This window comes from Anopheles maculipalpis, chromosome 2RL (genome assembly GCF_943734695.1).
Source record: "Anopheles maculipalpis chromosome 2RL, idAnoMacuDA_375_x, whole genome shotgun sequence".
Taxonomy (NCBI): domain Eukaryota; kingdom Metazoa; phylum Arthropoda; class Insecta; order Diptera; family Culicidae; genus Anopheles; species Anopheles maculipalpis.
Window position 1 is genome coordinate 52,761,663 of NC_064871.1, and position 26,380 is coordinate 52,788,042.

Sequence of the window (26,380 nt, forward strand, 5' to 3'; positions counted from 1 at the left end):
ACTTTCTTTGCGCTTTTCGGGGTGACTGTGTGGCGCTCCGTTTCGATGATTTTGGTGCGCTTTGTTTTGCTGTTCGCTTTCACACCGCTTCATGCGCTTATGTTCCGCTTTTCAACCACAGTGTCGATAAAACAAAAGTGAAGAAAGGAAAATCGGTGATTAATGTTGGTGCTCTTCCTCACGCGACGTAATAATGGTAATTTCACGGTAAAAGTTGACTGTCGCGCTGAACAAAACAAGAACGGAAGGAAAGTGAAAGCCCGGCACCCAAGTAACATAAATGGGATCAGAACGAAATAGCATCAAACTGTCAAGCTCGGTTTTTGCTGGTGTTCTAAGCAACGAGATGTCAAACGATAAGCGGGATAGTGAGTTTGGAGGACATTTTCGAAGAAAAGTAGCTTTTTTTAGTATTTTGGAGGATGATTTCGTAGTTTTATTTCAAAAATTTTCCGTGAATAAACTATGTATCGCATGTTTCAACTATAAGAGCTGTGGAATAACCGGTTGATTTATTTTTAAATCAATTGTTTAAAGCATTGTTACACTTTTGTGCTTTGAGGAGGTTCTACAACCTCCAGTTTCTTGTATCACTCAGAAATCGCCATTCATATCATTGCAATGGATCATAAACATTCCTTTACATTGGCTTTCATTACCTTGCGAATAATTATTTTGTGGAAAAAAACATAATATTCTTTCACCGCGTAACTACCACTCTTTCTGTATAAGGCACCGCGCCACGGTACCGCGAGTCCGTAGTAATAGTTTTTTTCTGGTTTTCATTGAACTTGATCTACTGACCTTGAAATGGATAGAGCGAGCTCCCTTAGCAATGTCCGTACAGCGCAGTGAGAGGGGAGAACGCGAATATGCAACTAAAGAGAACTGAGCAAAGAGTTGAATGGTCGATGAATGGTCAAAGAAGATTGCTTTCGCTTTCGCAGGGGAGGTAGTTTAAATCAAAATTAATCTTGAACTGTGCCTTATGAATTTGTTGCACTTTCGATTAAACATTGATTTAAGACTGCTGAATATCTTATTGCTAAGAAATGTCTCTTTTTTCTTTGCCGGATGCATGATTACATAACAAATCGCTAAAGATCAGTCAGGTCAGGTTTTCTTGTGGCTGACTGGAATATTTTTGATTATAAATAAATCCGGCCAGATTATACCACCCCATTCACCCCAGTAAATGACAATAAGAAAACTCTAACGCTGTTGATACTAACAAGAATCATTTCCACCGATTCAGATGCTTGTGAGATATGGTAGTGAGCTACAAGCCATATCTTATGTTTGCTCCAAATCTCTGTCTTCAACATATTCATTTCAGCGCTTTTACCCATTCGATTCAAATATAGCTGCCTGACAGTATGCAATCCGCACAACAGCTAATTTGGAGCGTGTTCGCTGACATACAGTGAGTCAAATTCAAAAACTGGAATGGTAAAAGATTTCCTGAACAATAATAAACATGACAAAAATTGCAAAATATGATCTTGCTGCGCAAAACCTGCATCCACTTTTTTATGTTTGTAAAACCTTTAATGAAGGAAATGATATTCCAATCTACGAATGTTTTTTTTACAACCACAACAATGTGTTCACAACCAAGTAACCTTTGATGATTTGTTGTTCCAAATCTATACTGTTTCCTTGAATCTCATTCCCTTTCGTACGTTCGTCTGTTGAAAATGGCTGCCAATGTGGGTGCTAAAATTTTCCGTGATTTTTTTCGGGACAGTCCCTGTCGGATGGTAAATACTTTGTAGTATCAAGAACACTAAATTGGTTTCAAATGATAAATTTTACTGTTGTAATATTTTCTCAGGCATATCTTTTGAAACCCGTGGAAGCTTCTGCACCGAGACTATTGTCCAGCAAAATTGTTGTGCGGCCAAAGACAGCTCCAAATCCTCGGATAAATCGAACAACCGATGCATCCTCAGTGTCTCTGGTGTCAGCAAGACCAGTTTCACGATTTGATCGGTACGTAGAACCGGCGACCATATCGAAACCCTCTACCGTTTTATCAAAGCAACCATGTCCACCGTGTGCAAAAATTAAAAAGAATTCAACGACGGATTCGAAATCTGTGCGCAAGGATACCTCCAAGAAGCACCGTACCTCCAGTTCCGGTAGCGTTGGACAACCAAAAATACTGAACACAGTTCAGAAACGTGACCCGCAGCCAAGAAAACCGGGCTGCAAAGTGTGCTTACCGAACGATCCGACAGGATTTTTGCTAAGCGAAATCGATCACATTCGGGACCGTATTTTGGATCGTCCGGATAGTATCAGCTGTCGACAGGCGATTGCACTGGCTCAAGATATACGAAACCGGGTTGATGCTATTGTTCTTCCGGCGGGAAGTAATGGTGAGCGTGAGACGCGTGTAAAGTTTATCGGTGGTCGTGTGGAAAGCTTTGGAAAGATTCCGGATCAGAAGCGAAGATCGATAACGGATACGGATCGTAATGTTAAGCGGGCGAAAATTGTTCTCGACAAGAAGGTTACATCGTCACCGTTAGGTGGTTGGATGCGTTTCGAAGAGGAACGCAAGGATATCAAACATGAACGATCATGATTCTCTATCTAATATTGGCGTCGAGTCTCGAGGAGCAATCGGTCAAGTTATTCGAAAAGAAGCAAATTTCGGCCTAGTCTATTGCGAATTTAAAAATATATTAAAATTCCATTTTAACCCTTAAATAATTTAATGATTGCTGGCCATTGTGTATGAAACCATTGCAGTTATATTAATCACCACAGTAGAAATGAAAAAACTGCACCCTTGCAGCGATCGTATCGAGTAAGTAGTATACGAATAAACAAATCTATCCGCCGATCGTTCACCTCGCCAGCCGTATCGATTGCATCATTGATAACGATTTGGCGATAGTATTTAAAGCGATTGCATTGGTTGCAAAATGGTACAGTTGGTGTTTGCACCGATCAAGCAATCAAAATGGCACTCGTCCCATCGTTGGCCATCATCGGACTGCTGCTTTGCATTCAAGGCGCTCTGGCAGTGGGCAGTGCCGAGAACAACATTGGATTGAAGTTGTTTGTGCAAAGCAGTGGTGAGCACAACCAGCCCCAAAACTACTACCAGAACTTTGCACCATATCGGCAGCGTTATGCTGAAGCAAACATCGCTCCGGAACAGTTTCGCACCGGCCACGGCAATGTGATTACGTCCCAGGCTGCCTTCGTGCAGGCAATTAACAACCGTTCCACCACCTGGAAGGCTGCCGTTAATACGAAGCGCAACGATCAGTACCGTGCCGGAGTACTGTCCGACGAGACGATGAAATTCCAACTTCCCCAAGGATTCGTGCTGAAACTGCACGAGGAACCGCTGCCGGCATCGTTCGACGCGCGTCAAAAGTGGTCTTACTGTCCGAGCATGAACGTGGTACGCAGCCAGGGATGCTGTGATTCGAGCTACGCCGTGGCAGCCGTTTCTACCATGACGGATCGTTGGTGTGTCCATTCGGAGGGAAAGGAACAGTTTAACTTTGGTGCGTACGATGTCCTCTCCTGTTGCCATCGGTGTGGATTCGGCTGTGACGGAGGTATGCCGAGTGCGGTGTGGAACTACTGGGTAGAGAGTGGAATCACTAGTGGTGGAGCGTTTGGATCGCACGAAGGCTGCCAGTCGTATCCGTTCGATGTTTGCAAGAAGGTGGGTGATGCTGCTGGAGATACTCCACGCTGTCTGCGGGTTTGCCAGCCCGGATACAATGTTACCTATGCGGAAGACAAACATTACGGACGTGTGGCTTACTCGGTGCCGAAGGACGAGGAGCGCATCATGTACGAAGTGTTCAACTTTGGACCGGCTCAGGCTACCTTCGCCCTGTACACGGACTTTATGCAGTATAGGAGTGGTGTGTATCGCCATACGCTCGGTGTGCGTGTTGGAATGCATTCGGTGAAGGTGATGGGCTGGGGCGAAGAGAACAACGTAAAGTTCTGGCTGTGCGCCAACTCATGGGGTACCCAGTGGGGAGATGGTGGATTCTTCAAGATTGTCCGTGGAGAGGATCATCTGGGCGTCGAATCTAACGTTGTCGCTGGTTTGCCATTCTTCCGATAGGTTAATGGCGGGATACATGATCCGAACTTAAAGCAACGACGAAATACATTTATAGCAAAATGAATATTTAAATTAGTTTGTGTGATCGTTCAGTACGGTACGTGGACGGGTCGAACTAGGGCTAGGTAGGAGAGCAAATTGCAGTTTAATTATTGTTGATATAACTTACAAGATAACACGCTTTTCAATCACTTAAGTATCTTTAACTCCCATCTACATCTATCAGCCAGTTGTGTGCGTAAATAATTGAAACTAAATCGGATCTGTGTGGTTTTGATGAAAAATATTTTCTAAGCACTCACACAAACGGAAGTTGTGGCAAGAAGTCTGGCTAGTCAAATTTTCTACATACGCTCTACGTTCGTCGACTCCACCGTGTCATGACCTAGCTCTAGCCGTACAGTCTTAAGCTGCTCTTCGAGCTGCTGAGTACGCTTACACATTTCGACATAATTCTTCTGCAACTGACGCTGGTAGATTAGAACCTTCTCCTTTTCGTCTGCCCATTTCGCACGCTCCTGCTCAAAACACTCCCGGCAGGACGCTAGCTCACGGTTGAGTCTTTCCAGCTCACTTGCACTATCCTGCTGCTGCCGTTTTGCTACCTTTAGAGCCACTGATTCGATGGGTTGCATAGACATGGCCGTGCCCTTCTCGTCTTCAGGTTGATCGTGATCTTCCTGCGTTGGTGTCATGGATTTGTAGTCATCATCGGATGAGCTGTGCTGATGATAGCTGTCCGCAACGGGGCCCGTTATCTCCTCTGCTGGAGTTTGCGTCACCACGGTCAAAGCGTTTGGAAGCAAGCTGCTTAAATCAAGCGTAATTTCCGCCATGTCGACCTGCTTGCCGCTACCATACGCATCGATAATGTTTGACTTGTCCTCGTCGGAGTAGTTGCAGATCTGGGAGCTCAGGAACAGTTTCTTGTTCATCTCGAGTTGGCTGTTGCTGTTGAAATAGTTTCTTATGATATCACTGCTGGAGATCACCGCCGATGGGGATGCTGCTTTGCCTTCGCTTCGTTCCCCGTCCGAAGAGTCTGGACCCTGGAGTGCTTTTTTACTGCTGTTGCTGTTTGTGGTCTGATGGTTGTTATTGTTGCTATCGTTGCGCGGACGATCTGGATCCTCGAATTTTTGCGCCACAAGCTCAAGTTTCTTCTTGTACCGAGTGTACCGACCGGTAGGTGCACCCTCATAGCCTCGCAGTATCGAAATATCGGACAGTTCCTTGCGTAACTTTTGTATTTCGTTGTTCATCAGCACAATGATCTGATCCTTAAAGATCACGATGCGATTCAGTTGTGAAATTTCCAGATCAAAGTCCAACTCCTTCTTTATCTATAAATCAAAAAGAGGATGTAATGCATTAGTTAAAATATGCACATGTATGGAAAACTTTGACATGAGAAGATAGTTATGTAGTACCTCTGACTTCTTTAAACTGATATCATCATAGTTTTGCAGTTTCATGTCCGCTTTGAGCTGCACAATTTCGTGATCTTTCGTGGATATTTCAGCCTGCAAATAAGGATAAAGTAAAATTTAATTTCTCTACGTACTGCAGCTAATTAATACCCAGCTAGTTTCTCCCTAACCTGTGCATCCTTGAGTTGAGTTTTCATCAGCGCTACCTCCCCATTCTTCTGGCATAGGTTCCATTCGCTCTCCTCCAGCCGCTCTTTCAGATCGCTTATTATTCTTCGCAGCATCTGAATTTCGTCTAGCAAATCTCCATTTTGGTCCTTCAGCTCCTTGGCGCTAAGTTGTAGCTGTTCCAGCTCCGATTTGTGCTGTTCAGTTTGATCCTTCGCATGTGCCATACCCGTTTGCAAACGAGCGTTGTCCTCTTGCAGCCGTTTCTTGTCCTGCCGCAGCTGGAACGTTTGCATCATGAGCAGCTGTTCGAGCTTATGCACCTTTTGTGCTCCAGCACGTAGCCGACTTTCGTGGATCGCTTTCAATCGGTTCAGTTCTTGTTCCCAGTGTTTCTCCTTATCCTGGGGAAGGGATCAAAAAAACAGCACACACAAACACACACACACAAGGTTCAGATAAGGTTCCAAACAAGGTAACTTGCTGTTATGAATTAGGGGCGAAAAAAGCAAACAATTTTTCTACGTTTTGTAAGTGTTAGCTCTTAAGATTTCTAAACTTAAATATCTTTTTCAACCAAATTCATCCAGTAACACAGCAGCACACTACCAACCTGATGAACTTTGAATATTACTTGTTCATTGTGCTCCATTGTTTGCCGAAGATAAGCTAGCTCAGAATCGCGATCCCGCAATGCAGCCTCCAGCTCAGATATGCCGGAATCCGATGGCGATGGTGCCATATCGAGAACTTCCTGTTGATGGTACAGGCTGAAATGTAAAGAATATAATAAGTGAAAACCACACATGAGGGTAGGCTGCATGAGAGAAACATACCCATGGCTAGGATTCGGATAGGACGCCACCATGCTATCCGGCAGCTTCAGAATAGACTCGAGACTATCGTACGTTTTGAACGGTATGGTCGAGGATCCTTTACGCATTAAGGTACTGTATTGGTGGTGATAGTGTTGGTGGTAACTGTTGCTCATGATACTGCCACCGATCGTACCGAATGATGATCCCATCGATCCGTTGCTAGAGCACGGTCCAACGGATGCGATCGGTGTGGCGCCGTTGCTTCCGCTACTGCCATGCTGCTGCTGCTGCTGCAGATGGTGCAGATCTGTGGTGCTTCCGAATTTGTACTGCAGGCTCATTGTAGGACCGAGCGACGGTGTCGAACCGTACCGATCGCTAAGCTCCGTCAGGCGTCCACCAAGCGGGGCACCGTAATTTGGTGTGTTACATTTGTAAGGAACTGGTTTGAAGGCAATCGGACGGATCACTTGCTTGCCCTGGGCGATAGGATAGGTATGAAAGCGATAAGAGACTTTGTGACATGGCACGAACAACGGTTCCTACTCACCTTTCCTAGAATACCACTGCAGGACTGTATCTTCGGTGGTTTGTCATCGATCGGTATGCCTAGTGTCGATGCACTACCACCATGGTTGGCAAGTTCGCTGGCAGTCGCGACGTTGGCCGCCATCATTGCCGCAGCGGTAGCATTTAGCTGGTGGCCTGCCAATTTGGTCGATTTCGGATTATGCTGTTGCTGAGCGGCAGCATTTTTGCTGTTGTTTTTCTCAAATATCTCCCGGATGTTCTCGAAGTGTGCTTTCCGCAGGCTGCTCTCAGACTGTGGTTCTCGCGTTGTGGATACGAGCGTTAACGAGCTAGCGCCGCTAGATCCAGTCGCTCCGAAGCCCGACGCCGAGGTTGATTGCTTGTTGAGAAAGTCGGATATCCGTTTTTGCTCTCGGCGAGATTTCAACGTACCGGTGAAGCTGGCCTGAGCAATGTTTAGCCCTACCATCGGTTTACTGCCGTGCGGATGGAACGGGTTGTTCTCCAGCGAAGACGATCGATAGTGGCCTTTCGGCCGGAGCGATACTGGAGTGCCGGAGGTGACATGGGACTGCGAGTTCCCATTTGTGTGTAGTGTTTTCTTGCCCAGTGTGTTGGGGGATGTAAGAAGAGGTGAAGTGGCTGACAATAGAATGGATGATGGTGCACTTGTCTCTCTGCCTTCCATTGTAGCATCAGTACTCCCTCTAGCAAATAATGGAAAGAATAAATTGAAAAAGAGGGATAAAGTTACTAAAATTGCGCTTAAAAATTCGATTCGATTATGTATATTTATAGTTGGGAAATTATAGATCTCTCTAGTTCTTCACGATTCTGTCCATACGTTGCTGCGCAGTATGTAACACAAGGATCGAGATGCAGGATCTGCTGGCAGTTTTGGGAACAGGTTTGCTACAAACCGTACCCGTGCACTCTTGTACCTTTCCCTTCACACGATCGATACATCAAAACAGCTGTTCGACCTCATTCGACGGTGGTTTGCAGCTGTTACGGCCAAACCCAAACCAGAACCGATAACGAATACTTGTCGCACGGACCACCTTATGTGGTGGGAGGAATGACAATACGGTGCTTTGAGAGAATATTGGCTATGGTGGTTCAAGGTTGAAAGTTCTTGCTGGTTTTTTCGTAAGTCCCTGTACACGATCGGGACCGATCGATCACATTAGTCATCATCGAGCAAACCATCTCTTGGTTGTGCATGACCGTAAACTGAAGCTAACGGAAGAACGGCCACTGTAGGTGGATCGAGAGAATTTCGCACCTATTCGAAACTGGTATTCATCATGGATATTTATTATATGGCTTTGAAATTTGTTACATTTTACGATGAGGTGTAACAGAGCTCCATAGGAGAAGAACAACCCGTCACTTCTCTTGCATATTGCAGCCGTTTTGCACAATCGCTTGTGGAAGTCTCATTGATGGAACCTGCCGTAGCGGGCAAGTAACAGGCAGACAGTAATATTCCTGAATGAAAGCACCATCCAGCGTCGTCGTGGTGTTCTCGATCCACCGTCAGTGCGGGTTGGGAAAGAAGAATATCACTCAGCCCAGCACAGCACAAGCGAGAAAAACGCGAAAATTGCAACGCTACAACACCGAGAGCGAATCACTGGTCACACTGGAGGGAAGGGAGAGTTTGAGTAGCGTAAAATAACAAAATAGCTGCCAGCAATAAAATAAATTACAATTCGCCACCATCACGCTCTTGCCTTTCGCTCACGCGTCTTCGGGCGACGGGGGGAGGAGTTTGGTTTCTAATGTTTTCCCTCTTATCCGAGCGTGAGAACTTTACCTCCTCGATGCGATGCTGCCAGCTCACTGCAACCGAATGGTGCACGCAGCAGTAGCATGGCGAAAAGCCTGCCGTTGTTACTCCTGTGTAGCGGATCGTGTGTCCAACTAACTTACAAAGCCGCATTCACAGGCTGTCTGACCGATCATTGGTATAAGCAACAGTTCGCAGCTCCAACAACCCTTCCCTACGATCCCACCGTCGCTTCCGAATGCAACGGAGAACAGCAATTGCGTTTAGAAGCGTCGCATAGGACAAGCTCGATTGGGAATTGCTGTTGCTGCTGCTGCTGCTGCTGTGAAATATTGTCGTGTTGCATAAGGAGAAGAAAACACGGCTGAACACTAGACAAATCCTATCCGCATCGTACCGATGCTTTGAAACATGGAGGAATTGACGCAGAGTACAACACACACACACTCCCCGCCTTTTATTTGCCATCATCCAATGCCTGTTCTAGGTGGACAAGTTCTACTGTTGTGGGTCTGGCGAATCACGATTTGAATGGAGAATAGAAATGTATATGTATAGTGTTTGCGCATCGCATCCGATACTAACCTCAGGCCGAGATTGCACTCGTCTGCTCGCGCCGCCGGCGTCGTGGTCGTCGAGGTAGAAGCATTTGCAGTCCGCTTGCCATCGGTGTGTGCGGCACTGGAAACCTGTGGACGAAATGCATAGTTGACGGAAAAAAATAGTGATTGCTCTACTTAGCTTATTGATGGAAATTGGATCTTTTTCTAATAGGGTATTAATTAATTTTCATAATCGGCGGCTAACTTTAGTTTCAGTTTTTTTTTACCAAAACTATGCTCGTTCGCACCGTAAGGTAACTGTTTTTTCAAATAAAAAATAATCGATAGTTTAATCGTTCATCATAACCAAGCACACCACTACTATCCATACCCGGACGAGTGGTACATGAAATATGCTTCAAGTTTACTTTTCGGCATGTTCATCAACTCTCAAACCTTAGTCTGGCGAAGAAGAAAGAAAAAAACGACAAAACTATATACTCTCCTGCGGCTAGCGAGGGATAGCCCGCGGCGATCATCGTTTGTGAATGGGGGGATGGGTTCGCTCAAGCCACATACTTACATACATACATACATACATACATACATATCTATCTGCCTACTAAGCAGAAACCCGTGAGACAAGTATCGATCGTACAGACGACGATCGTCATTTATCCAGCGTCCAGTCGATCATCATTAATTCCACGGATAACGGAATATTATGACGATCCATTATTCGGAGCGAAAGGTGAAAGAGGATCTAAATGCTACAAGCGTGCGCGCGCGCGTTAGGCTCACCATCTCGCCCTCGGTAACATCACCCCTGCGCCCACGACTTGGAGCGTGTTTTGGAAGGTTGTGTTTTGTACGCTTCGTGCATTCGTTTCTACCCTCTAACCCTCTGTGTGGCCAACGATCATCATCATCATCATCACCAGCGTTCGACAGCTGTTGTGCTGAATCGTAGACAAACGGCCTCTATACACCCATATGGGCTGCGCACGGAGAAAACACGAAACAAGGAAAAAACTAATCAATTCGATCTTGATGGTTTACTTCGGGTCAGCCGGCCCCATGTGAAATTATGTGAGAGTATTTCTTACGAACCAGTTCACACTTTCTGTGGCTGTGCGGTGTTCGAGGGTTTGTATTGAAGATTTAACGCATAAGGATAAGTGAAATTCAATCATCCAAATTAGCTGCTTTCTTATATGCGAATGATGCTACGTTTGTGTGGTGATATTGAAGAAAAACTTATCAGCTCTTCATATTAGCAGTGAGAAACAAAGGTCTCTAAACTAAAAGTCTGCAATATAATTTGGTGTCGAAGGTAAACCTCAAAATGACTGCCAAATGAAGAACGTTGGATATGCCACTACCATTATAGCAAGCTGTAGGGATATATAGCTGTACATGTTAAGGGTATATGGCATTGTAATATAAGAAGAGTATACGAGACACTTGCATAATTTTTATTATGGACAGCATAAAACGATAGATACTAGTAAAAAATTAAAACTCTAAAGGTTTGAAATGTACAAATAGTTTTAAATACTTATCGATGAAAACGGTAAAAAAATCGATTTTTACAATGTTCAATCGCAATAGTTTGACGATCGCAGATTTTTAAAAGTCATTACAGATGACATTGAATTTTATCAACGATTACATTGAATGATTGAATTTTGTTTTGGTCTAAACTGATTTTAAGTTTAGCTAAATCGGTTAGAGTTCAGCAGGATATCATAAAATGAAATGTCACCGTTTTTTGTGAGATGATTTCACCACGATTTGAAGATAATGATGATACCTTTAGTATCCGGAGGCTTTCTAAACTATGAGAACATTAACACTAGACCAGTCCGGACCAGTCATTTTGACTCAAGTGGTTTATTTTTTTCATAGTCAAACAATTTCGCCGACGTTGATGCATGACTTTTACACATGTAATAGGTTGATCATTTCTATAGTGTAAAATTTAAAAACCGAATCTAACCGAATCATTGGTATTGATTTACGTCATGGGCAATTCTACCTTAACACTAGAACCGCCGATGGGACTTTTTTGACCCATCGCACTCGAAATAGGTGTGTTATTCCGCTTGCCGCCGCGACAACCCATTGAAATTTTCTGACTTTTATTTATTTTTAACGATCTTTCGAATGCGCCCATATAAAATTGTGTATCCCATATGGTGTACTTTAAAAAAAAAATTCTCACCTAGAACCGTCATATGGGACATTTTTGTCCCATAGGCAAAATGCGTTGTGATGGCTGTGCTGCGAACGAGTGTCGGATGTGCATCTGCAAGTCTGGTAGCACTGGCGTGTACGCGTTTTCGTGACAATGCATGTCAATACGAATAGAACAATAAAAGTGCACCATTTTTGTACATTCTACCGAAATTTTATTGGTAACATTGGTTCGTCTGAGGTCGTCTGATAGATGATTGAAATAATAAATTAATTGGGGGCGGCCCGGTGGTGTAGGCGACAACGGCACCGGTCTTCAAACGGCAGGACCGGGGTTCTAATCCCATCCGAACCGTTCTCCCGTCCCGAGGATTGACTAACCAACTACGTGGTATCGGCTGTCTTGTAAGCCATTTCGATGACCATGACCTTTGAGGGCGTTAAGCCAAGAAGAAGAAGATTTTTGCTTTGCTTTTGCTTTAAAAAAAAAGCTTTATCCTCTTCTTTTGATCATTTAGAGCTGTATTGGCATCGAATTTTTGTAATGTTTCTAAAGGGAGTCACAGATGCCCGCGTAGACCCCAACAGCTTAGAACAAAAGATTTGTTTTATTATCATAAAAACCCTACTTATCACTAAATTGTTTAAATAATTTATAGCTCTAAGCCTAGATTTACTGTCGTTCAACCCTCTAAGGTATAATCATAAGCGTTTATCACTAAAAGTCGTATAATTTAATATTAGTGTAAAGAAAACTGGCCTTGATATCCTTGGTTGGGTAGTTGATATGATCAAACGATTACCTTAATTTGATTTTTTAAATTATTGATTGAGTAGCTAACAAATCTTTATTATACCTAATTATGATGTTTATGAATTACTTTATCACAACAAACCCTTAGGTAATAATAAACCTGTAAAAATATGTATACATAACGTATGGGACAAAATTTTACCATTTGGCGGTTCTAGTGTAAACAAGTCATTTGGTTTGTGGTGGTTTTGTGCAACGATGGACAGCGTATTTCAATGCAAAATACTCTCAAAAAGACGATTATATATAACCAATAGACGTGGTTTTTGCAATATAATATATAAGATAATATATAATATACAATAAATAAAGTATAGTTTAACAATTGCATGAGTAACAACGCTGCAGTAAAATGATGCTTTGATTATTTTGCTATAAACGAGGTTGCAACACAACGGGAAAAATTATTGACTTGTTCTATTCGACGTTTTTTTAAATGCTGACGTAAGAAACAATCAATCAAATGCGTATTAGGATAAGTACACGAACTTAAAGAAATATTAAAATGTTATTCAAATCATAAAAAAATATTTATTTGGTAACCACCAGTGGCTTTTTGTGCACACATGTGCAGTGCATGTGCAGTGAATGACACCAAATATTTTTCGGAATATCTTCTAAAGAATCCATGATATAATGCACGAAAAAACTCTAGTTTCACATGAATCGATAAGCAGATGTGAATTCATAAAATCGATAATTTAGTGGAAAATTCTTCCCACCTCTATTGGATCGAATTTGCTTAAGAGACTGTTTTTTACAAGCAGTAAAATACGATGTCGACAAAAATGGCAAGAGAGTCTCTTCGAACGCATTTAATGTCTGCCTAGTAGCAGCATCGCACCAAGAATGGTACCGCCGCTTGCACGATCACCGTACAAGCAAAGTGTTTTGCGCTGATTCCTTCGCACGTTGCGCTTATTGCGCATCTTTGACGGCTGCATCGCTCACCTTCGGCACAAGAAGATGCTCTATAGTTTGCCGCCGACTGATCGGCTGGCCCTTGAAGCAACTACAAAACGGTGATGGCATTCAATTCGTACCGTTGCCACGAATCGAACGCTACACGCTTGCTCAACCGTTCGGAGATGATTCATCATCCGAGACTCGTTAACGTCGCTGGGGATTGCTCTAGAATCAAACAAACGGGGGCCATCGCACCGTGATGTTCGGCGGCAGCCTCGAAAGTCCATCATCGGTTCGCCAGAACAAGCCCCTCACAATAATTGCGACTGCAATTTCCGAATTTCCTTCAATAAAACTGTTTGCGCGAAAGGATGTAGGGGAGCGAAAGAAAAGGGGTGTTGGGGTTTGTTTCTTCTGTATTCCACTTCGAGCTGGAGCTAACAGCAGCAGCGAGTTATAATGAAGAAGTGTGTGTTATTTTAATGACGCACGCCCGCGCACCAACGTTCCGAGGTACGCGCGCGCGCGCACGCGGGCCGAATAATTATGTCGGAAATTGAACTGAAAATAACGGTCATTAGTTAATGGTGGCAAAGCAATCTCTTTCGCTCAATGTACCTCAACCACCTCAACAACAGCTGGCAGAGCGCGGGTCTGACCTCCTTCACGCGAGCCGAGCTGAAGATGATGCAGAAATTGATGGAGCACTCGCAATGATTCTCCAATGCTTTCGAAAAGTTGGATTTAGACAGTCAAATTAACACACGATCAACAGCAATGTTTTGTTTGTGTTTGAGTGCCTGTAGGTTTGGATGGTGTCATGAAATTGATTGGTGGCCTTAAGAGATCTAGGTTCTTGGCGAATTGAAGCCTAAGTTCGTGCAACAGGAGGACTATGATTGAATTAGTTTGGGTGTCTCCGGTTTCTGCTAATCCAGCTGAGATGGTTATGTCCAGCACACCCGCTGAGCAGAGGTCATTAGTGCGCTCCCGGAAACATAGCAGTGCAGACACAGCGCTTCCCCGTGTTAACCCCGCCGGCGGTCCCGATCGTGCCGGTCCCGTGCAGATCAAAGTGCCAGATCACCCAGAAGAAGATGTTTCCACGGGAGGGCTTCCACGCTCGTGATCGCGATCTCGTGCTCGATTTTATTGTTGTTTTCACCCACCCAGGAACACCGTGTAGCACGGGGCGAGCTGACACACTGCGATAGTGCATAAATTTGCTATAAATATTACCCAGAAGATACCACGGGAGATCGCAACTGGGAAGGGATGCGACGGATGCGGGACTTAGGGAGGGAGCAGCGCGTTCGGTTTCATCGATACCAACTAATTCATTCCCAATTCCTGCTCCACGCCGATGTAATATGTTAATTAATAGTTTGTGAAGGCACGGGATCGACCGAGACACACCGCCGGAGCTGGAAGTCGGTCCTCCTCGTCGACGTCGCCGATGTCGGTGGTTGTGTTTTTCTCGCGTGAGTGTCGATAAATTTATGGTGCATGAACTTACCAAGAACCAACCGACCGGAGAGGGATGGGCACCGTTTGAACCGGGCTGTGGCTGAGGGGTTCGACTAGAGCTATAAATGTGCCCTCTTGGGGAAAAAAAGAACAGGTAAAAGAAGCGAATCCACTGCTCCATCACAGCGTGAGTGTTTCTGCTACAGTGCAATAGTGAAATGAGAATACCAAAAGAGAAGTCTCCAACGCCACGCAAATGCAGCCCCTGCAGTGTCAGCAACGGCAGTCCATGCCGGCGTCTCCGCGCACACACGCGTTCTACCGTGCGCGAGCGCGCGCGTCCAGCCGATTCTTCTGGTTGCAGTTGTAGGTCTCGTAGATTTTGTTTTTTTTTTTTTGCGGGTAGCTCAGCCTCCCATACTCAGCATACCCGAACATAAAGCGAAATAAACAAGATGATTATTTTTAATAACAGTACCCTCAGCTAACCGTGCGCTTCATTTAAATGTAATTTACTCCTTTTGCACTCTGTCTGTCTCTTTCTTTTCTCTCGTCCTCTCGATTTGACCGTTGGTCAAATGGTGGCTGGTCTTGCTGCTAGTGGCGTGGTGGAATACAGCCTTTGCGCGACCCTTGTTTTGCAAACGGGGTGAATGGTTTTTCGCCTCCGGAATCAAATGTGAGACGCCTTTTCCCGGGCGTGCACCACCATATACATATGCACACGAAATGCACCACCGTAGGAGATAGCTTCACCCAAAAAATGGATAATAACAGCGATTGGTAGTGGCCCGGTAGAAAACCGTTTCGCAGCATGCAAGCGGCTGATACGTGCGTGCGATGCATGTGGGATATTATAAACGCGATAAATGTACAGCAGAACAAACCGTAGTATAGATTTTAAATGGCAAGTGCAACCAAACGGCCCAACCGGAGGAGGAGTTTGCCTTTTGGGCTTAAGGCTTTGGTGTAATTGAGCCTTTTTCGAGGGCTTGCACTAAATTGATAACGATTATGACGGTTTGGATCCATTAGCAGCAACGGGATAAATTCGTCAATACCGTGTTCTTGCGGTTGTGGCAGTAGTTTCGTTAAAAACGGGACCACTCTACTGTATTTTCCATATAAATTTCGTGTCTTTTATGCTACATTTAGGTTTTATAACTAAAACATCACACCCTTGTGGTCATTCTCTTTGGTAAGAAGCCTTCTCTAGCACTTAACTTAATCACTTAACAACTCCTAGCTTAATATTTTGCTCTAAAGCATTCGAAACTGACTTGTCATTTGCCTCACAGACAAATCTTCATCATCATGCAATGCGTACAATTGAATGAGGAACGATTAAACATCACAGGTCGACCACACAAGCCACGTACTCCGATCGTCACGGGGCGGAATAGGGAAAATAAGAGCTACTGTGTTAGATCAGCAACAACATTGTTGCGAGTGTAATAAAATCTTTACTACGTGTGTGCACCCGCAGCGTAAAATGGGTTTTGTATGGTATTAATATTTATAAAACAAAAACCCCATCCATCCATCCATTCCACCTGGATGCACAGCCAAACAAGAACCAATTCTCAACCGACCTCGCCACACCAAGCGCTGGAGACTATTGAGATGCAATTTGTTGTGCCATAGCAGTGTGAGAGTGAGTGTTCGATTTATATTACCACCATCCGAACTGGTAGCGTAGCACTAGCGGTGCTACCTCTTAACCCTGCCGTAGTTTTGCGCATGTGGACGCTTACTGCTGCAACCAACAAGCAAACGATGTGACCTGTTCCGAGTCGTTGCGACATTAAGCAGATATTCGAACGAGCAACACACATACTGCACGAGACACCTTTCTAAACGTGATGATCGTCTTTCGACAGAGTCCAGTCCAATCATGGCCATCCTTTCTCTTTCCGTACTTTTCGAGGATGGCTTTTTGAGCATCCCTACGAAAAGCTTGTCTAGATAGCTTGACCTATGAACCATAATTGACCTACTTTTTTTCATGGCACCACAAAGCGGTGCACTGCTTCGCGATCGGGAGACGTCCGGCAGCACCGTTAGCGGCTGGTGAATGTGCACGATCATGACACAGTACTTCGTTACAAAGCCCATGGATAAAGGGGGACGAGGCGTACCACGAACCACTAGCAACATACGCTCTGCAGTGAAATAGCATCCTATCTTCAAAAAGCGCTCACAACGTGTGTCTCGTGTATGTCCAGAAATCTTTGACAGCGGAATCAATACAGCCTACGGCATCGAAATCAAAATCGCTTGTAGATGTTCTTCAAATAGCATGGCTTTAGACGACCGTAAAACAGCAGCAGTAGAAGACTTTCCTTAGCAAGAGACCACAACAAACGATACAATGAATGAGTTTCAAACATCAACCTGTGATCGCGCAACAACAATACTTCCTGCAGCAACGGTAATCCGTAGTCGCCCCAGACCAAACGAATGTCGTGAAGAGCTAGCGCACAAAGGAAAGGTAAGTGTTGCGCTTGCAAGCTAGACTTTATCATTGGGAGCTTGTTATGGGAAACGTGCAAACCAAAAACCGCTTGTGGCACGATATCGGTGACGCTGGCGAAACATTGCGCCTCGTCCACACCCACTTCATTAGTTTGCACAGACACCGGATGCACTTTCGCGTCAGCATCGCCAACATGAGTATTGTGAGATGGTAGGGTGACTCGATTCGCCCTCCTGGTCCGCACTCGTCCGACCGGCGGAAAGGCGTTACATCGGGACAAAAAGAAAGAAAAACGATCAGCAAGCAAAGGCAATAGAAACCGATCGCAGGCAGCAATTGCAGTAATTGTTCCGATCTTGCAACGGACTTGAGCACCAGTCATGGGAAAGCCGGTCGCCGAAAGATCATAACCGCCCGATAGTCCTGGAAAACTGAAACCATCATCGAGAGGAGGCAGTGGAGCTTTTGGTCGACCTGAATCTTCCACCGCCACCGAACACCGACTCCTATATCGTCTTCTAACGTGAAGAGTTGGGAAGGAAAAGGGAAAGGGGAGGGGCGGAAGATGGGAAAGCTGTTACCGACAGGTCACAGGGCCAAACGAAGGAATAGAAACGCTGATCGCTCGTTCTGCTGATCGCGGGTGGCTTGGCACCAAAACGTCGTCGCCGTTATTCCCGTTCCTGCCGAGCCGTGCGGACTGTGCGATAGGTTGGTGTCATGCGGGGACAGAAAAATGAGTGCCCGGGACTGCAAAACATTATTATTACCCGGGCACGATTTTTCGTTTCGTGGATATGGGCCAGGCACCAGCGCCAGGTTTCTGGTGCCTGATACCTGAACGTCTCCTCGGCTATTCCAGTCCCGTTTTGCTTATCCTGCCCGGCGAATTATTGTTTTTGCTCATCCGCCTGATCGCCATCATGGCTCCAGCTTCGTCAGACCGTGCACCGTGATATCTATGGCGAGCTATTGTATTGGACGGAATGGATCATCCAACCCCCTAAAACCTTCGCTCAAAGCAAAGCTTTTTTTCCCGTGTACGAGCACATTCCTAACCATGCGAACCATGCTTTGCGTCTTCTTTTCGTGTTATTTCGTCTATGAGTTTCGCGACCAATCGCGGTGATGATGGATAAGGTCTGCTTTACCCTACGACTTGTAGAGCTTTCCTCAATGATATCAAAAAATGGGCTCATGTCACGATGTGAAGGAAGAAAGCACGGTACGAATCGTTCCGTACAGAATGTTCAGAATGTTCTAGCTCCTCATATTAGCCTAGCAGTTTTCGGACAGAGGCAAACAATCGTGAGACTTCAAGATAAAGATCTTATGTCTGGGATAATACTGTCCGTTGTAGAGATGCGGCCAACAGAAAAAAACGCAAGAGCTATTTCGAATGAATTTAACGAAGTCGTTTGAAAACTTTGCTTGAACCTGTATCGATGCCTATCAATAGGTCTGAAGATCGTAACTATAACTTCAAAGTGCAGTGTAGATCTGATTCTAACGGAACTTTTATGGATTGTGAAGTCCTTCTCGTTGTTAATATTATTCGTTCTTATTAACGCACAAATGTTGATTTTTTTTCAGCTGCTATTGGTGGGATGAATCGTTTCCAAGAAACTTCTGTCTAAATGTTCGAAGCGTTTGAACAGGTTTTCGAGTGTTTATTATAAATCGAGCAAAACGGCTGTCGAAGCCAAAAGACAATTAGTAAATGTGCACGGAGATCGTTTTGGAGGTGTTGGAACTAGTGAAAAACAATCAAGAAAGATGAGCTTAAATCTTCGTGAAAATGATCACGAAACCGGATAAGACATAGCAAAGTAAGTCTGTAGCAAATTGTAAAACCTATGAAACAGTTAAAATGAGATATTTTACCTCTCCATGTATCATATCTGATTAATAAATTAGCAAAATAACACACGTTGCGGACCTATGGTAAAGAGGAGACAGCGACGTCGTTCTTCACACGGCATGGCCAGTTCTAAATCCCATCAGGAACGATCCTCCGTAGCGAGGATGGACTATTCAACAATACAACTGGTATCAGCAAGTCTAGTAAGGCATTACATGGCCACAGTGACCTAGTAGAAATTCGTGGACAACATTTTTCGATAAGAAAATCATCATTTATCAGACCGACAATCGTTTTCTGTTGGATTCCGGGTCATTCCGGAATCAACGGAAACGAGAAAGCCGACCAACTTGCCAACGATGGTCGGCTCCGTCCTGACGAACCATACAACACCCTTTTTTCACGCCGTGATGCCATCCGCTGTACCAACACCATCATCTCCCAACACTGGAACTCCACATGGCACAACGTAGACCTCAGCAACAAACTCCGTCCCATCAAGCACAACACCTCTTCATGGGAAGATACCGAATCTAGCCACATCCAACGAGTCCTTTCCCGCCTTCGTGTAGGTCATACACTCCTTACACACTCCTACCTCCTAGAAAAATCCAGTCCTCCACTCTGTAGCTTCTGAATGTAGTCTCTAAGACTCAAAGCCTCTATAAACAGGGGAAAAATCTTAATTTTCCCATGACTTAAGTGTCTCACTTAACTCTTACAAGGCGCACGGTTTACTTTAAAAACTGAAAACAAATATATTTTCAGCAATTTCATACGTCCTGCCGAAGTTGTGAGTACCGAAACAAAACAGAAAAATTATAAAGCGAGCTATTCGGACAGGATATAACACTGATTGGTCATAATACCAAATTGGCAGCCCTAACAATATGGTATTAAAGCATAGAGAATAGAAATCACGAAACTGTTGGATAAAAGTCATAATTATCGATGGAAGCAATTTTCGCAAATAAAAGCAAATTTCGGATCTTTCCGACATTCAGCCTGCCCCGGGACGTCATTTTATCAGGTACAACTACAGAGACTAGACATTCATAGGGCTTTTTGACGGATCGTGGACTCGATCGACGTCGACCTGATGGTGATTGCCTGCGGCCGACAGGTTGCCATGCCTTAACCAGATGGTGGGAATAACGAACTCCTCCGAGGAAGCTTTACTGTGACTCAAATCGACTCAAATGCAGAGTATCACAGGAATCCTGATACAGTGATACATTTAACTCTAAAAGTCCTATTTTTTTATTCTCGACATTCCGCATGATTGCATTTAGGACAGCAGACGACACTCGCTTAACCCAGCCTTAAAGCTATAATATAAAACAGAACTAAATAAAAATAAATTACCCCTTGTTGTACACCTAATGCTTTTAACAATTACAATATAATTGAACAAAAATGCAGCGAAATCAGTCAGTACTGCAAAAGGAAGGTGCTATCGTACAGCAGTAAAGGTTTTACTTACTGCATAATGATGCAGGAACTCGACCCATTTAACTTTCCCGGGCCGTAATTAATACAAGGAGCACCCGTTGAAAAGTGAGAGTGCACCAACAGCACTGGTAATGAGCGATTGCATTACCGGAATGGTTGGCCTGCCTCAGCATCCCAACCTCACGATCGATAGCCTTTATCCGCAGTGATGCAAGCCGAGCCAAAGAAACGGTTTTCTCGGAGACACAATTAATTACCGTTTGCCAGGTTGTCAGTAACGTGAACTGGAAATCGAACATCGCTGACGCGTTTCATGCCACACGGTAAGGTGTGGCTTTTATACGGCGACTCCAGCTCAAAGACACGGTGTGCGTATGTGTGTCCAGGGAAAATGTTTGCAATGTTTGCGCCCGCGATCGTGTGTAACGCAATTACAAATGAAAACAATTCAATAGAGTAGAGGAGACGGAGAATTTACTCATTCATTCGTGCCAAACCCGGATGTACTGTACCGTACCGGACCTGCTGGCCCTTCGCCACTGGAGTGCTTTCGCCATCTGCGCTGCAACCGCACCGACGTTGTGAAAGTGATGAATGTGGGGTAATCAAGTCGGTTAATGGTTTGATAATGATGAATTATCTTAATGAAATTGATTTCCGCACGATGCAGACACGACCGTCAGAGCGTCTGTCGTACCGAACCGTTCAAGATCTTGCAGCAGATCGTGGATCAGTAAATGGGAGCAGGCGAAAGACAGTAGTACAAAACACAAAATAAGTTGTGAAAATAAATCGAACCGGACGTGAAGTGGATGTCGCTGATGCACTGTGTGGTGGTAGAAGCGGTGAAACCTTCTCTACGATCGACTGGATGGTATGATTGAACAAGCGAAGGTCAGAAGGCCAAGCGCTGCATTGGTCGATGGTAGCCCGGCGTCAGTGATAGCTACGACCTACATTTTGTCAATCGGTATTGAGATTGGATTTTTGGAAGGGCTTCAGCTTTAGCTTAGGAACTGCAGCATCATGCTTCTCGTCTTTGATTAACATACAGCTTCAATATGAACGAAATCAGCACACGTCGAAAGTTTGATCGATAAAAAAAGAACTGTAGAAACGTACGTTGACTGCATGCCGTCCTGACCAGGACTGTTTGTTTGCGTTGCGTCAGGAGAAAGCGCCTTTTCAATGTGCCGTTTGATTACTGGAGACGCAGACCTTAAAATAGATGTGTTCAAGTACCCATTCCTTTCAGTTTGACAACATTTCAAACATCACATGCGATAGAGCAAAGATAGAAAAATCGAGAGAATTATTTATTGTTTTGAGTTTGTGAAACTCTTCCTCAAAGAGATTGATTTTCCATCAATCTTCTACCGAATGATGGATGATATTTGTAGATTACATCGTGCATTTAAGATAACCTAAAAACTTTATCAGAGCCCCCAGTATGATTTGCTCTATTTACCGGAAGAAAAACCCCGAATCATGCGCATCGTTCCCGTTCTGCTTTCCAAAAAAGCAGAGAAGATCATAAATCAATCTGGCAGTATTTTGCCACTTTAACTAGCCTCCAGAAATCGGAGCAAAATTGGAGCACCTTTGATGCCCACCACAACTGACGAGACAAGCGAAGATGGCGAAGTGACCGTTTTTATGATAAAATAATGATGGCGCTGTTGATGACGTAAATACATTTTGAAAACTGTTTCGATATTTGCTCCAAACATTTGTACGGGCGTAAAAAACACGGCCCAAAATTGCTGTGCGAAACATTCTGCACTGGTAGCCAGAGCACTGGGGAGAAAATGGACGTGAGCAACAACCGAAAACCTTTTCCAACTGGTCAAATTTTCCAACCTCTAGTCCTCGTCTAATCGGTGAACCGTTCGAACGGATTTTGTGCGCGCCGTGAATGAGATTCCCGTTAATCATGTTGGCTAATGATGATGGGAGGTGGCGAGCCAGTAAAAGCAATTGTCCTCACGATTATGGCAGATGCGTACGATCGCACTGCTGTACGTAAAATACCCAACCCAATTGTGAGCTGTTGTAAGGCACAAGGCACCACGCTGAATATTTGACTATAAAGTAAAAAGAAGAAGGTAGAAAGCATTGAAGAAATTGCACTGTACGAACTATCTCCAGCGATTGAGTGCAAGCATTTCGCTTTCAACATTAGTATGCTGAAGCGAAAAGAAAACACCCGTACCCAGAAAAGGGGAAAACATCGCCAACATCCAGAAATACACGAGTTAGTACAAAAAGCCGTGAACTTGTCCTCCGGGACCAGCCTGGGCCTGTGATTGGTACAATGTTTTTCAACATATTACAATACTGGTTTTTGGGATGCATGTTGCCCCCCCCCCCCTCCCACCTACCGGGGGAAGAACCCAACCCGGTCAAACCCGAAGACATTGACACGGTGCGCGTGAAATCGTCGTACTGCAAAAAGAAGAAAACATTTCTCTCCATCCCAGCACTGGAAGCTGAAAGCTGAAAGTATCGCAACGCTGAAAAAAGGCAAAAAGTGTAAAACATGCCTCCAAGGCACCGGGGCTCACGGAACACGGGATCCGCAAACAGGTTCCGCGAGCTTGTTGCTTATTTTGAGCTTGTGCTTTCGGTATGTTCCAAAACGGACGACCTCTTGTTATCAAAATAACTGCTGCATTCGCGCGCGTCAGGCAAACTGCATACACATGTTTGAAGCTGAGGGCACCAACCTGCTGTGTAAAGAACGTAGCGGGAATCTTAGCCGAGCTGCTAGCTGCTTTGTGCGTTTCGTTTCTATTCCGGTTAACAGCTACCGCTAAAGCAAGGGTCTCTCTTCTGTGCGCACAAGTTGCCTTCTTTCTGGTCCGGTTTCGCCTCTATTCGGGCGTCATTGATTTGGTCTCTAATTTGATGTGTGGCTAACCAGAAAGCAAGGTTCTGAGCATGAATAAACCCCGTGCAGTACACAGTGGAGAGAGAGAGAGAGAGAGAGAGAGAGCTCAAAATGGGGGGGGTTCTTCATCCGAGATCGTTTGGAAGTGATAAGCGAGCGCTACGAACATTGCGAATCCTTGCTTGTGCTGGAGTCTTCTGAGGCACGACGAGTGTGGATCGCGATCAATCGGAAAATAATTCATGGAAAAAAATGTTAATTTGGTCCCGGTCACCCACCACTCACGGTGGTGAGGTTACTATAAATGCACCCTTTCTGGTCGGTGGTATCGGTGCTATGGGCGCAGAAAAGCAAGTTCAATGCCGAATGAATTCTCCGCTAGAATGCGGCATGAACGGTTTAGTAACCATTTAATGTTGGTGTCGGTTTGCTAACAGCCCAAGCATCCCATCGAACCCGCAGCATTTGGCTTTCTATCGGGAAACGTCATCAGCTAGCTAGCGCAGCTCTAAGGACAGTGTGTACCCTGGCGTCGCCAGCAAAAAAAGTCTGTGTTTCGCCTGTGTTCCTGAGGCCTAAGGTATACTATTATAACGCGAAGAATATTTGTAAACCATCGACCGTAACCGTCATGCCAGAAGAACACCACCAGAAGATGAAGAACAGCGTGGATATGAACTTGTTACTGCCCGTTTAGTGATCTCACCGAACGATAGAATAATGTGCCCAATGCCATGTAACTGGCGGTCGCACACGACCGGCTTGTTGTACCGGGGCCTGTCGCAGAAATGGTCACTAATCTCACGAAACGGATCCAAAAACGGTTTCCAAGACAATGAGGAAATATTTTTCCCCCTTTGCCGCACAAGATCCTTCCCTTGTGACAAGTTCCCGGTTGTGTTTCTTGGCGAAACGATTTGTTGATGTGCTAACTGCCCACTAACACATTCATACACTTATGCAACTGGAAGGTTCAAGTGTCCGTTCTAGTGAGTTAAAAATACAAATTGTGAAACTCTATAAGACTGGAGAGAATGTATAAGTGGTCGCATAATGTATAAAATTCTACACAAAAACTTATCTGCCATACTCTATAAATTAGGAAATTATACTGAAGAGAACATGTTATTCATATTCACCTCATTATAATGTTTAAACAATTTAAAACAAAACACTTTAAACAGAAAACTTCTGCTCATTATAAGCGCGAATCCTCCGGACCAATATTTTATATTTACTGATAGCCTCAGCGCTGTCAATGCACTGAAATCCGTCGAGGCATTAAAGGGCTCTGATTACTTTATACAAAAAATACTGAATATTGTAAGCTTTGTTCAATAAAGCATTCCGAATATCGCTTATATGGCTGCCTGTTCATTGAGGGATTCCCGGCAATGAAAAAGCAGACTTCTTGGCCAAACGAGGTGCCTCCGATGGCAGCATTTTTGAGAGGTCGATTCCCCTCTCACGAGTTGGCCCGTTGGCAGAGCATGTGGGATGAGGACGAACTCGGGAGGTTCTTGCACTCCATCTCACCACAGGTTTCCCTGCGTTCCTGGTTTCACGGGCTCCCGGTAGATCGTGCCTTTATTCGCATGATGTCTAGACTTATGTCGAACCATTATGCGATATGAATGCACATCTTCAACGTATAGGTAGCGCCGACTCCAAGGTTTGTAGCTGTAGCAACGAATACTACGACTTTGACCACATCCTCTGATCATGTGGAGTTCGATGCGGCCTTAGCCGGACTCTTAGCAGTCGTTCGGGCATCAGGAAGATCCCCGGCGGTGCCGATGCGCGATATCCTGGGATAGAAGGACTACGAATATGCGTGGATTCTGTTTGACTTCGACAAAGAGATGGGAATCGTCCTTTGATCTCTTCCCCTCTCCCTTCCCGTAGATTGTGATTGTGAAACCAGGAACGCAGGGAAACCTGTGGTGAGATGGAGTGCAGGAACCTCCCGAGTTCGTCCTCATCCCACATGCTCTGCCAACGGGCCAACTCGTGAGAGGGGAATCGACCTCTCAAAAATGCTGCCATCGGAGGCACCTCGTTTGGCCAAGAAGTCTGCTTTTTCTTTGCCGGGGATCCCGCAATGAACAGGCAGCCATATAAGCGATATTCGGAATGCTTTATTGAACAAAGCTTACAATATTCAGTATTTTTTGTATAAAGTAATCAGAGCCCTTTAATGCCTCGACGGATTTCAGTGCATTGACAGCGCTGAGGCTATCAGTAAATATAAAATATTGGTCCGGAGGATTCGCGCATCGTCCACTATCGTCCTATTAGCGGATTGAGATCTAAGGTCGTAACTGGCGACCTTGTCGTTGGCGGGATGTCTGGGTTCGATTTTGCAGTAACCTTACAAGGTTATTGTGGCTATCGGCTCCTTCCGTTTTGCTGGCGTCAGGGTCGCCAGCGACAACTTTAGATCACTGAACCAATTGAATTAGATTTGGATGAGGTGTAGTTGTGACTGGCGGCTTTAATGTTGGCGGAATGCGTGAGTTGGATGCTACTGTAGCTTCAAAAGTTGTGCGTTCTGCCGATGGTGGGGACACTAGCCAAAACATCTAAATGCTTGCAACGATATGGAGTGGCTAACCACCTCAAAGTATCCGCACCAAAGGGGGTTTTCTTGGGAGCCTATTGATAGTGTCAACGGCGCGTTGCGACGTTCCCTGGCCTGGCAGCAACAACATCGACAACCGAGCTCACCCGGGATAAAAGATGCACTTGAATTGAGGGAGAAGGAAATGTCTACCCTCAAAATAGGATATAAGTTTAATGAATTGTTAAGCTAGATTACGAAATAAGAGGCCGTCATTACGAAATAAAAAAAAAGAAGAAAAAACCACAAAACTTAACGACCTCTAAGGTCACGCCAGCCATCAAATGGCTTACTAAGCTTCCTGACACTGCG

At 44.8% G+C, this 26,380-nt stretch overlaps 3 protein-coding genes and 1 pseudogene across 3 annotated transcripts in view; 2 read left to right on the top strand and 2 right to left on the bottom strand.

Moving 5' to 3' along the window:
• Positions 1-26,380, bottom strand: part of LOC126558919 (GILT-like protein 1) — a 149,413-nt gene that overhangs the window by 106,876 nt on the left and 16,157 nt on the right. The window lies entirely within an intron of this gene.
• On the top strand, positions 1,683-2,590 carry LOC126567255 (uncharacterized). The gene is made up of 2 exons (XM_050223485.1): positions 1,683-1,760; positions 1,835-2,590. Exons 1-2 carry the CDS (start codon positions 1,698-1,700, stop codon positions 2,588-2,590), a joined length of 819 nt encoding a protein of 272 aa, XP_050079442.1. The 5' UTR covers positions 1,683-1,697.
• LOC126558270 (cathepsin B-like) lies at positions 2,919-4,105 on the top strand (annotated as a pseudogene).
• LOC126567256 (uncharacterized) lies at positions 4,450-16,884 on the bottom strand. The gene is made up of 9 exons (XM_050223486.1): positions 16,767-16,884; positions 16,446-16,552; positions 9,430-9,533; positions 7,072-7,759; positions 6,540-7,000; positions 6,317-6,473; positions 5,706-6,107; positions 5,536-5,628; positions 4,450-5,448 (listed from the first exon to the last, which is right to left on the bottom strand). Exons 1-9 carry the CDS (start codon positions 16,882-16,884, stop codon positions 4,450-4,452), a joined length of 3,129 nt encoding a protein of 1,042 aa, XP_050079443.1.

Bases quoted from the DNA above. Each gene is read 5' to 3' on its own strand.
- LOC126567256 (XM_050223486.1), bottom strand. From the start codon at position 16,884: ATGGGCTTTGTAACGAAGTACTGTGTCATGATCGTGCACATTCACCAG. The intron at 9,534-16,445 runs GTAATATAAATC...TTTCGTCCACAG, and splicing joins CGCTACCAGTTCGGATGGTG to GTTTCCAGTGCCGCACACAC. The intron at 5,449-5,535 runs GTACTACATAAC...TTTGATTTATAG, and splicing joins TCAGTTTAAAGAAGTCAGAG to ATAAAGAAGGAGTTGGACTT.
- LOC126567255 (XM_050223485.1), top strand. From the start codon at position 1,698: ATGGCTGCCAATGTGGGTGCTAAAATTTTCCGTGATTTTTTTCGGGAC. The intron at 1,761-1,834 runs GTAAATACTTTG...ATATTTTCTCAG, and splicing joins GGGACAGTCCCTGTCGGATG to GCATATCTTTTGAAACCCGT.